This window comes from Dendropsophus ebraccatus, chromosome 15 (assembly GCF_027789765.1).
Source record: "Dendropsophus ebraccatus isolate aDenEbr1 chromosome 15, aDenEbr1.pat, whole genome shotgun sequence".
NCBI classification, from domain to species: Eukaryota; Metazoa; Chordata; class Amphibia; order Anura; family Hylidae; genus Dendropsophus; species Dendropsophus ebraccatus.
Genome location: NC_091468.1, coordinates 64,918,759 through 64,937,071, shown reverse-complemented (window position 1 = coordinate 64,937,071; position 18,313 = coordinate 64,918,759). Strand labels below are relative to the sequence as shown.

Sequence of the window (18,313 nt, the reverse complement as noted above, 5' to 3'; positions counted from 1 at the left end):
GCTCTATTTAAAGAATTCCTGATTATTTCCTGCCCATAAATACTGATTACTGTCAGGAAATACTGATGGTTTCCTGAAGTCTTCCTCCTGATCAGGAATTCCTAAACTAAGCCCCCTTCACACATCCAGTAATTTTATCCGTATTTCTTAACAGGAAATCTGCATAAATTTTCAGACCCATAGGGTTCTATTGGGCACGCACACCCTTTCGTTTTTTTTTATTAAAAGGGTGTCCATGCTGGAAAATAACTCAGTAAAATATAGGACATGTCCACATAGAAGCCTGTGGGTCACCTAGAATTCAGATTGGGTATTTGTCTGGAATTTCCGATGCACTGCATGGCAGCCTGGTCCAGCGCCAGTGCCAGGGAAAGCGCAGCTGGGTGCTGACGCTGACCCATTAACTGTACACACTCCTAATCAGGAACACATAAAGTTAGTAGTGGTGCTGTGATTGACTGGGCCAGGAGTCATTGGCTCCCGACCCTGTCAATCACTCTTGTGGCCGGAGGTAGCATTCTACCTCTGACCACAAGAGGCCGCTACCTCCTCCTGCAGCAGGTAAGTGTGATTTTTTTTCCTGTTTTACGGCTAGGAAACACTGATGGTTTCCTGAAGTCTCCTCAAAGGCTTCCTGATCAGTGTTTCTTGACCCTTAAACAGCCACAGAGGTGTGAAAGAGACCTAACAGAGGAACTGGAAAACACATTTCCCTATACCCATAATTAAGAATAAGAGGGTTGACAATAAAGCATCTCTATCACAATGTGCATAGATAGCTATAGGGAATAACACAATGTGGTAATATATAGAATGACCATTTAGTATTATGGTCCCGTTGCCAAACTAAACAGCTTCCCTCTGCCGTACTTCTCAGTTTCAACCAAAGAGTCAGAAGCCTCTTAGATTACATGACAAATTGCTGTCTGTGTCAGGGTCGAGGTCACTGGAAATATTACAGTAAATGTTTAGTCTGTAAAGGATCCAAAAATTCCTCCATACAGTCTGTATATGTAGCGCAATAGAAGACGATGTCCGAGCATTGCAAATAGAGATACCTGGTGAGTGACAATATCTGCACACCATACACCTAGGATGCTTTCTGGAGCAGTGTATATATGATCTGTATAATAATGGTGATATATTTATGGACAGAGCATCTCCGCAATTGTGGACCTGAGCAGACAGAATATAATCCACAGTAGCTGAAGGAGTTGTAAGCATTGGGTCTGACATATGTCTTCACCCCTTCACACGGATGATGAGGTCTGGTATGTGGATTACTCAGAGGAGGATACATTACACGCTGTGTGGCTCAAACATATTTCCTTCAGTCCAGACATTTCCCTTGTGAGCTCCTAAATACGGTTTTTCTAGTACAGTCATAGCACATATAAAATATTAACCGTATAGATGTTTCTACCAGCTTTCAGTAATACTGCCTGCAATTAGAAATAGACATGTACTGGCTGGTTTATATGCTGACATACTGTATAGCTGGAAATATAGCATTCTCCCCTTAATGCTACGTTTACACGGAGCGATAATTCGCCCGATCGTACGATTAACGATGTCGGAGTAACGTTTTTTTTTTATAACGATCAGCATTTAGACGGTACGATATATATCGTACGGAAATTCGTTTTGCGATCGCTTAAAGCCTATGTCACACATTGGTTAAATCGGCGAAGGACTGTTCACATGGATCGATCTGCGAATTTTTTGCGAACGATCAACGACGATTTAAGAACCTGTTGAAAGATCAATCGTTGATCATTCGCTGCGTTTACACGTACGATTATCGGTCGAATTCAAACGTTATCGTGCGAATTCGCGCGATAATCGTTCCGTGTAAACGCAGCATAAGGTGTATTTGTTATTGATCTTTATTTAATAATGAGGTCCATTTGTGGTCTAGTTACCTTGGTGCTGTGGTGTAACCGGATGACTTGATCTTATTGTGAAACACAAGTGGTTGATCCTTTACTTTGGTTTGTGACCCTGCATGAGACAAAGATAATACAGTCATTCATTAAATGGGACTGAGCTACAATATAACACATAGCCACAACAAAATACTGTACATGGTAAACAATGAAGTGGACCAGTAATAGTCAGTTATGCCCCCTGTATCCATGTATTCTCCCTGTAGGCAGTTATGCCCCCTCTACCCAGATATGCCAGTTTCCAGATACAATGCCCACAGTAGTAAGATTCGCCTAATATAATGGCTCGGTAGTCAGATATGTCCTCCCTAGCTGGTATTAATGCCCCTGTAGTCAGGTTTGCCAAGCCAGGTATTCCGCCTATACTCACATATGCTCCATGTGGCCAGCAATAATGGTATTTTCCCTATAGCCTAATACAATGCCCCTTGTATTTAGATATGCCCCCCGTACACAGATATGCTCATGTGGTCCAGTAATAGAGGTGCAGTTGTCAAGCATGTCAAGGCATGATGGGAGTTGTAGTTTTGCAACAGCTGGAGAGCCAAGGTTCCCTATCCCTGCCTTAGGCGAACCAACACCCGAGCAGGCTAGATTTAGTGTCCAGTAGATGCGGTGCAGACGCTGCACAAGGAAGGAAGGTGAGTGTCTGTGCGCTCTCATGTAGCTTTGGGACATGAACACTGCGGTAGCATTTAACAATGTTCTGGTGCAAAAAACTGCAAGAGCTATTTTTTTCCCCAAGGCGAATTCTCTATGAAATCTATGGAGCGTGGATTGAGAAAGTTTCAGATGTGAATTTAGGCTAAAGCATATTAAAAAAAAAAAAAACACAACAGGAACATTCATTAAAGGAGTACTCCAGCCATGGAACATGTTTTCTATATATTTCTTCCCTTCTATTGAACATAATAAAGATGCTATTCTTACCTCACCATGCTCCCCTAGCATCCTCAGGTCCCCTGCTAAATGTTCCGGACGCCACTTCCTGCTCAGCCAATCTCTAGCTCTGGGGCTGTCCCGTCTCAGTCAGTGATTGGCTGAGATGGCTGTCACTGCCGAGATGAGTCCATCTCAGAAGAAGCATCTCAGAAAAACCCTTCTGGTTTTGGCACAAATACTGCAGTGCCAGTTTAAAAAAAAAACAAAAAAAAAAAAACTGCTGTGCGTGTTTTTAGCCGAAGGGTAACAATATATTAAGCGTTTTCCATGGCCGGAGTATCCCTTTAACCCTATCTGGGGCTGCTACTTCACTGTCCCATTTACCACCCTGTTTCTACAGGCCGTGCACCTTGAAAAGTTAGAAAAAATAAAATAACACTAAAATGTGCAAATTTAAAAAAACACAAAAATATTTGAAGAAAAAGAAGAAAAAAACCGTACAATACTTCACTTGCAAAAAAGCCCCAACGACTTCACGTGAGGCCGGAGGACAAATATGTCATCTTAATCGTCTGGTTTGCAGAAGTGCTTATGGTGCACATATCTGAAACCCCAACGACTGTGGTATCCTGGAAAGACACTTACGACATAACTCACTGCACTTATATAATAGCAAGAAGCAGAAATGCCATTCTGTGAAATTCCAAGCTGCGCTCGTAAAAGCAATCATGGACGGTCCTGTGGGCAGATAATAGATGGCTTTTCCAGGGCAGCACGGTTGATCTAGTGTCTCACTTTAATTACGTGTGATCATTGATCATTTTGGACGTTCTTTGTGCACACATAGCTCACTGGCAGGTTTGCAACTCATTTTGAAGAGTAAAAGTTTTTGGTAGCCTGGGCGGCATTTTTGTGGTCAGATGGTGTGAGCTGAAGCTCGTTCTAGTTTATGTGGAAACGGGACGGACTTGCCTGATGTTAATGCCGTCTTCTAACTCCAAATTCCATCCCTTTTTAGTCATCTCCATGATATAAAATACAGGCGACCTCATTTTTCTCACAAAGTCAAGAAATAGATGAGATTTACAGCTTGTTTTGTTCCTAATTTCACGCATGAGCGACATGCATGGGGCCATATATGTGATCACACAATGTGGAAAACAGTGTTGTATCACTTATATATTAGGGAAACCACATGAACCGCACTCCTATGTGTAGACGCAAGCTTCCTCAGTGTTAGACCTTACTATACATGGAGCATAGAATAGCTGCAAAAGAGCCAAATGCATTCTGTGGCGGCCAATTTATGTCCTTGACGGCCGCTATTCTATGAACTAGCGGCCACTGTTTCCTTAGACTTCAATGACAGTTATTAAAGACTTAAAATAACGCTGTTAATTTAAAGGGGAACTCAGGGCAAAACGTATTTTTTAATATGTTATTACATAAGAAAAGTTAGACAAATTCCTAATGTACATTAATTATGGGAAATGCACATATAGGGCTATTTCCCTCAATTTAGTAGATCAGGCATGCTTCAAATTCTCTAAAAAACCGACACGTCACGAATCAGGTGTAATTCATATGAAGTGTCCAGCAGGGGGGCGCACTATATGTAGAAGTCTATTGTCTTTGGAACACTATGTAGTGTATTGTCTATGGAAGACTAGGTAGTGTATTGCCTAGTGAACTCTATGTAGTGTATTGTCTATGGAAGACTAGGTAGTGTAGTGTTAGTGAGATGACTTCTTACAGTACAATATCCTTTATTGATTTCTATGGAATAATTTGGGGAGCAAGGAGACTTGCATCACCCTCTCTCCCTCCCTGTGTTGCCAATGAAGTACGCTCACATAGGGAGAGAAGGAGATGGACAGCACTGAGCAGGGAGGGAGAGAGGTGCCCGTGCATCTAACTACCTCCCCCTCCCTCCCTAAACGGTGCCTCACTAACACTACACTACATAGTCTTCACATAGACAATACACCAGAGTTCCATAGACAATACACTACATAGACTTCTACAAGTAGCCCCCTGCTGGACACTTCATATGAATTACACCTGATTTGTGACGTCACTATTTTTAAGAGAATTTGGAGCCTGTCTGATCTACTGAATTAAGGGAAATAGCACTATATGTGCATTTTTCCATAATTAATGTACATTAGGAATTTGTCTAACTTTCCTTATGTAATAACATATAAAAAAATAATCTTTGGCAGGAGTTGTCCTTTATGTATTGAATAATTGCTGTTATTTTACAGTGTGCAAACATAGCATGTCACTGACAGATAAGAACTCCGTTACAGCAGTCTTGGTATTGCCTGATACCCATATGTAAGATTGAGACTATAAAAAGTTAAAGGAGTGCAGGAAGTGATGTATTCTCTCCAGTCTGACACAGGGCTCTCTGTTGCCACCTCTGTCCATGTCAGGAACTGTCCAGAGCAGGAGAGGTTTTCTATGGGGATTTTCTACTGCTCTGGACAGTTCCTGACATGGACAGAGTGTGAAAGAGATTGGCTTGAAAGTGCCAGAGGTGGCTGCAGTAGGTTGGGAATCCCAGAAACAAGGCAGGAGAACACCAGGGGAGCCAGGTAAGTATATGTCTTTATTATTTTCTTTACCCTTACATCAGCCGTGCATCAGCTATGACATAGCGATGCACGGCAGGCAGCTGATGATTTTTAAACATGTTGAAAGACAACAATGATCGGCTCTTCGGCTGATCGTTGTCTTTATTTAACGGAACAATATCTGACCAAATCGCTCTGATTTAGCAAAAAATCTATCCATATAGTAGGGTCTTTTCTGGATCTGAGTGGGAACCTGAGACATGGTGTGTCAGGCCCGCTCAACCAGTCAACGTCTAAGGCGGGACCCCGTTATGGCCACTGACTGGCTGCGTGGGCCTGCCATGTGACGTATCAGGTCCCCTCTCTTACCAGGAAGCGGCCAGGATCGCTGTAAGATACCGCCATCAGCACAGGAGCGGGGAGGTAAGTCCATGTTACTTCTTTCATCCTCCCCCTCCTCAGCACTCTGCCAAAAACCACCCCAGCCCGGAATTCTCCTTTAAGCCGCTTCCTCTTTCAGTTTACCCAAGTCCTACCACAAGGTGATATCCAGCTCATCACACATTTAATAAAATACATAGAATGCAATTTACTAAAATAAATAAAAATGTCTGTAATGTGCCCATGGCTTATAAGTATACTGCAAATAGCCTTATCTTAGTACATAGGAATTAAGAACTGAAGTGCGGGGGGAAGGGGGGGGGGAGGCTTTTGAGACTACAAACTTGGTTATGATTTAATGTTTGAAGCTCATGTATCTCTGCAAATAAACATGTGACTAGTAAAACAGACATCAGTTTTTATCCTTCCTTTCATTGTATGAGAAAGCGGCTGAGGCAGAAGCTGCAGTCTCACAAGATTTATGAAATAAACTGCGTGTGGCTGGTAAAGTCTTTCAATGTAAATAGCGCCAGAACTTTTGGAACATTTAATGTCCAACACACGCTGCTAGGACCATTCCAAGACTCGCTTCTCATCCTCTCCGTCCTAATCTCTTCTACAAGGCAAAGTGATTTTATTTCATGCTCGCTAAATGATGTATGAAGTGAAAACATGGCATGGTCAATGAATGTCTTTGTTAAAGTCATTTAGCATGACACGTTTCACAGACTAATAAAAGACGAACGCTTACAAATGAAGGACTTGGATACATCTGTTAGGGAACGTTATTTGTAAGACGGTTTCTTTAAACCAAGGGTGGGAAACCTTGGCTCTCCAGCTGTTGCAGAACTACAACTCCCATCATCTCTGGCGCTTTCTGGCACCAGATCTGAAAGAACTTTTTTCACCACCTATGCCTGTAACTGCATCTTCCTCACTTTGGTGATTGTGTCTTCTTTTTCTCAATCTGAAGGGCTTATTTCATGAATCGTATTTTATTCAGGAACATTCTAGGCACAATTCAGATGGATATTTAACACAGCGGGAAAGTAGGGAAGAATATACAATTTAGAATATAACTAGAGATGATCGAACATGCTCCATTGAGTACAGTATTTGCTCGAGCGATTACTGCGTGCTGCACAGGTGCTTGTTAACAAAACGGTTGTTGGAAGGTTGCTGAGCCTAATGCATTTGCACAGACTTAGGGCTTATTCCCACGTCCCGTATTTTGTGGACATACCTACGGAAGGGGAAGCCCTGTAAGGTCCCCTTCACACGTCAGGAAAATCTACCTGGACTTCCCATCATGAAATTTGGACGGATTTCTGGACCTATAGGGATACATTAGTCACGGACACCCTTCAGGATTTTTCCTGAAGGGTGTCCGTTCCGTAAAATAGGTCAGGATTTTTTAGGGGCCATCTCTGAACCCCCCCCCCCCCCCCCCCCGGAGCTTCAGAGACGGCCCCCCCCCCCCCCCCTGGAACTCAGCAGCGCCGCCCAGTCTCCAATTCTGGCCTCCCAGACTTCAGCAACCCAACCCCTTCACCCAGGGAATGAAATTGGCCCGGCCCCCTGCTGCTGCGCCAGATGGCGCCACCCCCACCCCATCCCCGGCTGGCAGGTCATGATGGGAGTTGTCCTTCTGCAGCCTGTGGCCATTCAGGTTGCAAAACTACAACTCCCATTATACCCTGCAACCTAGGTGGCCACAGGCTGCAGAAATACAACTCCCATCATGACCTGCTAAGCAGGACATGATGGGGGTTGTACTTCTGCAAGCTGTGACCATCCAGTTTGCAGAACTACATCTCCCATCATGTCCTAGTGGCAGGTCATAATGAAGGTTGTAGTTCTGCAACAGATTAGAGGATGACACATGGCATGAGGGGGACACAGTGGCACGGTACACAAGGGGGGTAGGGGCCACAGTACACAAGGGGAACATGGTGGCAGGGCACATGAGGGGGAGATGATGGCAGGGCACATGAGGGGAACACGGTGGCACTAGGGGCTATGTGGGTACTTGTGATGTATGTTGGCATACAAGACCATATTTAAAACACTTATTTTTTTTCTTCTAATCAGGAAATTCTGAAGGTGTTTCCTGATGGTTTCCCGATGCCATTTGAGGCCTCTTGATCAGGATTTCCTGACAGTAAAAACTGACACGGACGTGTGAATGGGGCCTAATGGAGTGTTTCCCCGACCAGCATGATGTAGCAATATTAATATTCCATTAAAGGTCTTCTTCGTCTCTAGGGTCTGCCAAATACAGGACGTGGGAATAAGCTCCTAAAGTGTATCTGTGATCGGCCCTTCCGGATCAGCTGCGAGATCCTCTGCTAATTTAGAAGGTCAAGTCTCGATGGATATGAAGACACAATAAGACGATAATGCATTATTGTCTGACTGTGACCTGTATCCTTAACCCCCTGAGGGCCAGACTGTCACTTCAGATTAGCCAGGTACCCTCCTGCTCTGGTTATATACTTGAGTCTTCTATTGTTTTCAATAAGGCTTGTTACTCAAGCATTGGAAATTACTCGACCTGTTATTAACATCTCTGTTATTTTTTTCGGTTTCTGCTGGTGCATCTTTGAAAAGCTATACATTTTTCAGTTGACCTCTCTCCCAGTCCTTACATACCATTTGTTTTTTGTTTGTCCTTCTTCTTTGGAAGTTCACAACGTAAAGGAGATGTCGATAACAGAGGATCGCTAGAGAAAACAAAAAACAGACAATAAGACTGGATTCAGCCATCGCCTCCAATGTGACGGGAGTTTGATAACAAGGTGAATACTTTATTGGGATTGGCTGAACAAGCTGTAAGCCATCTAACAGTTTTACAGAGTCAGTTAGACATCGCAGGAGACAAAGTGCATCATGGGAAAGCCCAAACCAGGAAGCAAAGAAAAAATGAAGACACCAACTGGAGCTTCAGGGACCTGCAAACAGCGGGAAATTCAAACGGAGACTCCAGGGGTATGGTAAGTGTAAAAACAATGTTTATGATTGATTGTTTGTTTTTTTAACAGCGCTGTCCACATGTCTGTGGAACGCTTTGTGACAAGGTCATTAGCATTTTTTTTCATTTATGGGATTTCTTTTATTTTTCATTAAAATCAGCACTTCTATTTTAATTCAACTACTTATACTAAAAATCCTCATGTTTGTTCTTTTTCATGAGCACGGTTTGTAACAAATTATTTTGTTTATTTTATTTTTGAAACTTTTCATCATTATGCACTGGAATATGTATATGTTCCAATATGAAGGTAAAGCCAGCTGACTGATCCTGGTCACCGATGAAGCACGGCCCCCACGCTAATATGTGCAGAGAAACGTCCAAGAAATACAACCGGGCCCAGTGCTTGCAGTGAACCAACTTGATTTATTAGTGACTCTTAAAACCAATCAGGGGTAACATCCCGGCATGCTTAGAAGGACGCCAATGCCTTTCCAGTACGGAGCGTACCCCTAATCATGACGTGCTGTTACCCTAAATTCATTGTAAGAGTCACAAATAAAGCAAGCTGGTTTACTCAAGTGCTGGACCCAGTTGTATTTTTTGGACGTCTATATTCCAATGCACTATGCATTACTGCCTCATAACGTAGAAGAACTTACCATAATAATTACGCTTCCAGCTGGCTGAGGGAACATACTGTATATAGAATATACTACACATGGATATGTGAATGAGTTAAATACTGGGAAATGTGCTGTGTCTGATGTGAATCCATCTCGCCTTTGCTGTCACATCTACCAGCAGTTCAAGGTTCAATCTCAGGCTTTAAGATTCAGGACAAGGTTGTCTCTCGAGACAGGTTAATAAAATATACACAATACTACTTAGCAATAAACCGCATACATGTAGTAATAAAAATGGCATAGAACAGGAAGCATTCGCAAATTGAGCAAAACCATTATATATTGAGGCCTGGAACATCATTTGTGGTTTCATAGCAATGTCAGCCAGCTTGATGGGTAAGGGGTTGGGTGGCTGTGTCAGTACACTAGTGGCTGTGTCAGTACACTAACGCAAACTTTTAAACTGTGTCAGTACACTAGCAGCTGTGTCACTACACTAGCGACTATGTCAGTACACCAGGGTAAACTTTTAAACTGTTTAGGAGCTCCCAAAAACATAATTAATCATGATGCTGGGAGCTCCCAGGTCCAGTCCGCAGACTGAATTCTACAGACGAGTAAATGACCCCTTAAATGCAGTACATAAATTATTGTTGCACTGACATTCAGTATAATTAAAACGTAGGTTGTCTTGGTATGAAAGAATTTGTTATTACTATTACCTAGAAACAATAGACAAACTTGTTCCTGTTCCAAGATTCTGCAGTCCCCGCTGACGTAGCCAGAAGGCTTGAGGGTCAAACCGCATCAGAGAGATTTTGCAGCCAAACATTGATGCGATTAAACAAAGATCCTGCACAAAATGAAAAGTACAAACTCATGGGATGAGACAACAAGACAGATGTTACATTATTAAATGACAATGTAAAATGTAGAATTATTTTCACAAAAGACTTTGAAAATAAAAAATAGAAGGCATAAAAACAATGAATGAATGACCCAGCGATCAGTGTTTTTGCCGCTTTAGTTGCACCATGTAAAGGCTATTTAAACCTGGGTCAGTTAAGAAGATGGGCACTTGCTATCATGTTGCTGCAGCCGGCTCGTCTAAAAGGCCACAATGGGATACATAGAGGGCTCCCCCTCCCATGGCTTGCTAAGTAACATTTAGACAAGAAAAATGTTAAATGTTCTGTAACTTACTTTATGTCCAGATTTACTAGAAATAGAGACTGATCCAGCTAACTGAATGCTGAGGTTGGGATGATCTGTAAAAGAAAATCAAAACCATTTGGAAAGCTTAGGAAGGAGATGAAATATTACAATACACACACAGTTCAAACATCTTACATTTATTGTCATTTTATAGCAGATATGTTACTGAAAAACTAATCAGATAAAATACATGCTGAATCACACCCCCAGCTGGACACTAACAATTCCTTCCATACTTATTATTTTTTCAGTCTCCTTCCCCCAGTTCTAAGCTGCTGCTTTCTGTTGCAAACTGTGTGTGAGCTGTTCTGTCCGTCTCCCACTGCTCCCCACTTTCCTTTTCGAGAAGGCTCATGTAAACACATGTAATTAGTGTCCCTGGCCGGCTGTCTCTGCACTCTGTAATGCCGGGAAGAGTAATCATAGTGAGGTCGTCAGCAACTTGGCCTCAGATTAACCCTCCCAGCATTACAAAACACAAAAAACAGCTCACATACAGTTTTCTGTGTCTTCAGCACAGAACTGAGGGAAAGAAGACTGAAAAGGTAATCACAAGTAAGGAAGGAATTGTTAGTCTCCAGGAGGGGGGAATGATTCAGCATGTATTTTACCCCTTTAATACAAAGTGGGGGTTCCTAGGGAAACTGTCATGTAGGTGGATGCTGCTCTAGTTTTCTGTCAGTATTGTGCATAGATAGAAAGCTGTCAGGTGAGCAGTCCGGAGCGGCCGTGGGAGAACATTAGGAGTCACTTTGGAGTTGTTTTATTTGGTGCCTTGTACTCTATGGTAAATGGACTCCTTTAAGACTTTTAGATATGTGATACATTTAGAGGAATATAAAAATAGGTTGCCTTAAAAAAAATGATGTGATGCTTCTTCTACAGGTTAACATTTTCTAACTCTGTATATATAGCAGACAAAGGCTACCGGCACTACTGCTGGAGGAATAAATCGATCGCCATTTATCTTGTATGCAGCCGATTTGACACATATACTATCTGCGATCACTGGTTGGTGCTCATTTTCTCCTTGTAGTATTAGCATATATAACAGTCCAGGTTAAAAAAGAAATTAGAGAGGGCAATGAACCAATGATGTGATCTTCTTTATTGCGTGCAGGTAAGCTAAAACTTACAGGACATTTCAGGGCTCAAACATGGTACGCCAGCAGGAAAATAGGCAACAGCTGGTTCGCGCTCGCGCACTTCTTCAGACCTCGCCCCTTCTGTCTGTCCTGGGATTAAAAACATTCACCCGATGACGTACAGCAGTGGGCGTTACACTTGTGAATAAAAACAAAATCTAAATTTCTTTTATATAAACTGTTATGACTTTTAGCTTCAAATAAACATATTTAGTTCTATTTTATCATTTAAGCCTATATCTGCTTGAGCTTTATCAGACGGACCTCTTTGAGCCTCTTTTTGTAGGAGCAATGTGTTGGTATCTTGCCCGGCTTGATTATATACGTGCTCTAAGGGCCCTATTCCACATGAACGATAATCGGCCCCATTTGGCCTGATTCGGACGATTATCGCTCGGTGGAATAGAGAGAACAATCAGCCGATGATCGTGTCATCGGCTGATCGTTCATTTAGGGCCAGACCTAAAATCATTGTTCCCCCACCGCACATCGCTACGGTGGAATAGCGGTGCGCGGCAGGCGACCGACAATTTGAGAAGCGCAGCATACATTACCTGCAGGGCTTCTCCTCCGCTTTGTCTTCCTTCCCGGGTCCCGCGCGCTCTAGCTTCAGAATGGCCTGTCAGCTGACGGAGCGCTCAGCCAATCACAGTCTGGGACCGCCGCGGCCTGTGATTGGCTGAGTAGCCTGTCAGCTGACAGGCCATTCTGAAGCTAGAGCGCGCGAGACCCGGGAAGGAAGACAGAGCGAAGGAGAAGTATCATGCAAGGGCTGCAAGGACATCGGTAACGATGTCCCTGCAGCCCTCGCTCAACGATCATCGGGCCGTGGAATAGGCCCAGTAAACGAGCGTCGATCCAGCACCGCGAACATACGCCCGTAGTACAGTTATGCTTCCTAGCTTGTTTCGATGCGATCTGAGGCAGGTCATTTACTTGGAAATCTTCGTCCAGCCCAATAAAACACACAGAACCTTTTGGATCTAAAAATCAAGTTCAATTTGGCTGAAATAAGTACTCCGTACGGGACCGCATGGAAATCCACGGCCTTGAGTTGGAACAGTTCCGGCCGCAAACAATGGTCTTATTCATTTTTCAAGGCGCCGTATACGATCCGGCCATAGGCTCATACGTAGTGTGCATTGTGCGGCCGTATATCGTATACTTTCCAGCGTACGCATCAACCTCATAACTACGCGCTGTAGGGATCTTCCCGGGGGATGGTGTGTTTGGACACAGTTCAGGCAGCAAACTTGGGCTCATAAAACAGCTTTGGGTGTTTATTTGTAGCATAAACGGTCCAGCAACATAAATACAGCAACACCGTGCAGTGAGAATAAACAAAACAAAAAGTCCTGCCCGTCTGGGCGCTTACTAATACAGCAGGTTACCTCTCTGGCACTTCACTTGGCAGGTAATATTGCAGGGTGTGCATAAGCCCCAGCTCCCAGCGAACACACCATGCAGGCTGTTCACTCCTGTCTGAGAGCAAACCAAGGATCCTCTGCAGGGCTTTTCTCTGTCAGGCTTGATTAGGGCCAGAGACACCTGACCCCAAAACCTGACCTGGATCGGGGGGAGGGAATGGCAAATCCCACTACCAAAACCTATCTGCCATTCCATGTAAGTCCAGGCCCGGCAATAATAAATAATAGCTCAGCAGCATAACACTGCTGAGCACAGATGCCTCCTGGACTTACCATCTCACACTCCGTATTAACCTGGGTGAGATGTACACCCCCTCGAGCACTTTTCCCGTGACATGTCCACATATCCCCCCCCTCTTTTTCAGACCGGAGGGCTGAGCGTATTGTCCCCACAGGCAGTGTACCCTAGATAGGGCGTCAGCATTTGCCTGTAATTTCCCTGGCCGGTGTTCCACAGTAAAATTAAAGTTTTGTAGGGACAAAAACCACCTAGTCACCCTTGCGTTTTTCTCCTTGTTTAGCTTCATCCATGTTAGGGGGGCATGGTCTGTCACTAACCTGAATTTCCTGCCTAGCAGGTAGTACCTCAGGGACTCTAAGGCCCACTTCACTGCCAGACACTCTCGCTCCACAATGGCGTAGTTTTTCTCGGCCGGGGATAGCTTCCTACTCAAGTACATCACCGGGTGCTCCTCGCCATTCACGACCTGTGAGAGGACGGCACCTAACCCTGTGTTAGAGGCGTCTGTCTGTACCAAAAACTCTCGCCTAAAGTCAGGGGTAACTAGCACAGGCTGTTGGCACAGGGCAGACTTAAGGCTTTGAAAAGCCTTCTCGGCCTCTGGAGTCCATGTCACCATTGCGGACTTTGCACCCTTTGTCAGGTCAGTTAGTGGGGCTGCAACTGAAGCAAAATTCGGCACAAACCTCCGGTAATAGCCCGTAATACCCAGGAAAGCTCTGACCTGTTTCTTTGTGAGGGGTTGAGGCCAATTCTGTATTGCCTCGATTTTATTTAGTTGTGGTTTCACTAACCCCCTACCAATAACGTAGCCCAAGTATTTGGCCTCCTCTAAGGCTAGTGCACACTTCTCTGCATTGATGGTTAACCCCGCATCACTTATGGCATCTAACACCGCCTGGACCTTACAGAGGTGACTTTCCCAATCCGGGCTAAAAATGACCACATCATCGAGGTAGGCAGCGGAGTAATCACGATGTGGTCGCAGAATCAAGTCCATCAACCTCTGAAAAGTGGCAGGGGCTCCATGTAACCCGAATGGCATCACTACGTATTGGAAGAGCCCATCAGGGGTGGAGAATGCAGTCTTCTCTCTAGCCTTAGGAGTGAGTGGGATCTGCCAGTAGCCCTTAGTGAGATCAAGGGTAGTTATGTACCTGGCATTACCCATCCTTTCTATCAACTCATCTACCCTGGGCATGGGGTAGGCATCGAACTTGGAGATCTCATTTAACTTTCTAAAGTCATTACAGAACCTCCAAGTTCCATTGGGCTTTGGGATTAACACAATCGGGCTGGACCACTCGCTCTGGGACACCTCAATGACTCCTAGGTCAAGCATACGTTTTACCTCGGATGATACCGCCTCCCTCCTTGCTTCTGGTATCCTATAGGGCTTAAGGTTTACTCTGCTTCTAGGCTCAGTTTCAATATGATGACTAATGAGATGCGTACGCCCTGGTAGGTCAGAAAACTTGCCTTTATTTCTCTGCAGGAACTCCTTAGCTTCCTGCTTCTGGGACACTGATAGAGTGTCACCAATCCTGACCGGAGGGATTGGTGGTGACAGATGACCAACAGGCTTTGTCGCCACCAAGGATTCCCTGTCTTTCCAGGGCTTGATCAAGTTTATGTGATAAACTTGGAAAGGCTTCCTTCTACCTGGTTGGTGTACCTTGTAGTTTACCTCACTGATCTTCTCTACAATTTCATAGGGACCCTGCCACTTTGCTAAGAATTTGCTTTCTACCGTGGGAACAAGAATGAGTACCCGGTCACCTGGGCTAAATGTCCTGATTCTTGCAGAACGATTGTAAATTCTGCTTTGGCCCTCTTGCGCCCTCTGGAGGTGTTCCCTTACTAGGGGCATTACAGTGGCTATACGGTCCTGCATTTGTGCTACATGCTCTATAACACTCTTGTATGGGGTGGACTCACTTTCCCATGTCTCTTTCGCTATATCCAACAAACCCCTAGGGTGACGACCATAGACTAATTCGAAGGGAGAGAACCCTGTGGATGCTTGGGGTACTTCCCTAATAGAAAACATCAGATAAGGTAGTAAGTGATCCCAATCACGACCATCCTTTTCCACCACTTTTTTTAACATATGTTTCAGGGTTTTATTAAACCTCTCCACTAACCCGTCTGTCTGTGGGTGATATACAGAGGTACGTAGGTGTGAGATTTTAAACAGTTTGCATAGCTCTTTCATTACCTTTGACACAAATGGGGTACCTTGGTCGGTCAAGATTTCTTTGGGGATCCCCACCCTGGAAAACATATAAAACAATTCCCGTGCAATTGTTTTAGAGGCAGTGTTTCTTAGGGGTACAGCCTCAGGATAGCGGGTCGCGTAGTCCAACACAACTAGAATGTACTGGTGTCCCCTAGCCGACTTTACAATGGGACCCACCAAGTCCATTGCGATCCGGTCAAAAGGTACCTCTATGATGGGGAGTGGAACCAAAGGACTGCGAAAATGCGACACTGGAGCGCTAAGCTGACATGTGGGGCACGACTCACAGTATTTTTTTATGTCAGCATAAATCGCAGGCCAATAAAACCTCTGGAGGACTCTCTCCTGTGTTTTATCTGTCCCCAAGTGGCCCCCAAGGACATGATTATGGGCCATGTCGAGTACCTGACGCCGGTACGGCTTAGGTACCAGAAGCTGTTCCACAACCTCATCATTAATCTTAGTGACTCTATATAAGAGATCATTAGTCACAGAAAAATGTGGAAATTTTTTCTCAGCTTCTGGCTCCTGAGGTACCCCATTCATAACAGTGACCTGCTCTCTCGCATTTTTGAGAGTGGGGTCCTGTAATTGTGCAGTACCAAAATTATCCCTAGACACCTCTAAGTCTGGAACATTTTGCGCAGTGGGAGGAGCCTCTTCCTCACCAGCCAGGACCTGCAAAGGAAAAGCATCATATTCCTCCTGTACATTTTTATCATTTACCGTGGGTAATGCAATAGACTTAGGGGTCTCCTCACTCCTTTCAGGGGATTGTTGTTTTCCCCATAGAGCCCAGAACAAAGGAAAATCGCGCCCCAATATCACATTATGCATAAGGTTTTTAACCACACCCACTTCATATTGTACCGTGCCTAGTTCAGTCCCGACATTAGCCAGTACTATAGGGTAAACCTTTGTATCACCATGTATGCATACCACACTCATATGTCTTTTTGGCACAAAGTCCCCAGCCACCAGGCTGGCATGCACCAGGGTGACAAGGCTTCCTGAGTCCAGCAACGCCTTAACAGGGAAGTCATTTACAGTAATGTTGCAGACTTGTGGTTCAGTCTCTAGTCCAGTGACTGCAACAAAAGACGGCTCCGCAAATAGCGACTGACGCCGGCTAGCGTCACACTCCATGGGCTCAGTGGTAAGAGGGCAATGGGCAGACATATGTCCCGTCTCATGGCATCTCCAGCACTGGATAGGGCCTGGTCTCCTTGGCAGGGAGTCCTTTTTAGGGCCACTTAGCCACCGGGGACCATCACCAGTCTTTTGCCCCTGAGTTACCTCCTGAGCGCTCTTCCCTCTATCAGCACCCCTCCACACTCCCCCAATAGATGGAAGTCTCTTACCAGATGATGGCACAGATCTGGCACTCCGGGGAGGTGACGGTGCTGCAGGAACATCACGGAGGTAGTCCTCGGTCGCCTGGAACCTCTCCACAAGGCTGATGAGTTCGTCGGCACTCCTAGGGTCGCCTTGTCCCACCCAGCGTTGTAGATCAGCAGGAAGGGCACGGAGGTAGCGATCCATCACGACCCTCTCTAGGATCTGGGCAGGAGTAGAGGTGTCTGGCTCCAACCACTTTCTTGCCAAATGGATCAGGTCGTACATCTGGGACCTCGCTGACTTGTCCAGACTGTAGCTCCAGTTGCGGACCCTCCGGGCACGGACAGCAGCAGTAACTCCTAGTCGGGCGAGTATCTCTGCTTTTAGCCGAGGATAGTCTTTGACCTCTTGCTCACTGAGGTCATAATAGGCCTTTTGAGGTTCGCCTGTTAAATAAGGCGCAATCACTTCTGCCCACTCAGTGGAGGGTAACTTCTCTCTCTCAGCCACACGCTCAAAGACAGTTAAGTAGGCCTCAATATCATCATCAGCAGTCATCTTTTGCAGCGCACGCTGCACGGCTCTTTTCACAGACAAAGTCTCTGGCGCGGCTGCTGCCACCAGCTGGGGATTAGCACCTGCAGACGCCTCCTGCTTTGCTATCAGGTGCTCAATAAGTCTCTGTTGTGCAGCCATTGTCTGTTCATGGCGCAGGTTAGCGTCTGTCAGAGCCTGTTGTTGCTGCAAACTCACTTGCATTAACTGCTTCATCATCTCCTCCATGTTGCTTGGCTGTTTTTGGAGTGAAGCAGCAGCCTTCACCCAGGACATAAGCAGCTGTAGCCAAGTTGATGCACACCGTTGCCCCTAGCAACCGTTTTGCCCGCTCCGCAGCACCAATTGTAGGGATCTTCCCGGGGGATGGTGTGTTTGGACACAGTTCAGGCAGCAAACTTGGGCTCATAAAACAGCTTTGGGTGTTTATTTGTAGCATAAACGGTCCAGCAACATAAATACAGCAACACCGTGCAGTGAGAATAAACAAAACAAAAAGTCCTGCCCGTCTGGGCGCTTACTAATACAGCAGGTTACCTCTCTGGCACTTCACTTGGCAGGTAATATTGCAGGGTGTGCATAAGCCCCAGCTCCCAGCGAACACACCATGCAGGCTGTTCACTCCTGTCTGAGAGCAAACCAAGGATCCTCTGCAGGGCTTTTCTCTGTCAGGCTTGATTAGGGCCAGAGACACCTGACCCCAAAACCTGACCTGGATCGGGGGGAGGGAATGGCAAATCCCACTACCAAAACCTATCTGCCATTCCATGT

General features: G+C 45.1%; 1 protein-coding gene across 4 annotated transcripts in view; it reads right to left on the bottom strand.

The window, feature by feature from the left end:
• WDR27 (WD repeat domain 27) overlaps positions 1-18,313 on the bottom strand; it is a 162,912-nt gene that overhangs the window by 127,066 nt on the left and 17,533 nt on the right. For all 4 annotated transcript variants that reach the window (XM_069954504.1, XM_069954503.1, XM_069954502.1 and 1 more), the window contains exons 11-14: positions 10,586-10,650; positions 10,105-10,235; positions 8,438-8,508; positions 1,923-2,001 (exon numbers count right to left, since the gene is read on the bottom strand). In XM_069954504.1, coding sequence (XP_069810605.1) covers positions 1,923-2,001; positions 8,438-8,508; positions 10,105-10,235; positions 10,586-10,650 — 346 coding nt within the window. The remainder of the gene's footprint in view (positions 1-1,922; positions 2,002-8,437; positions 8,509-10,104; positions 10,236-10,585; positions 10,651-18,313) is intronic.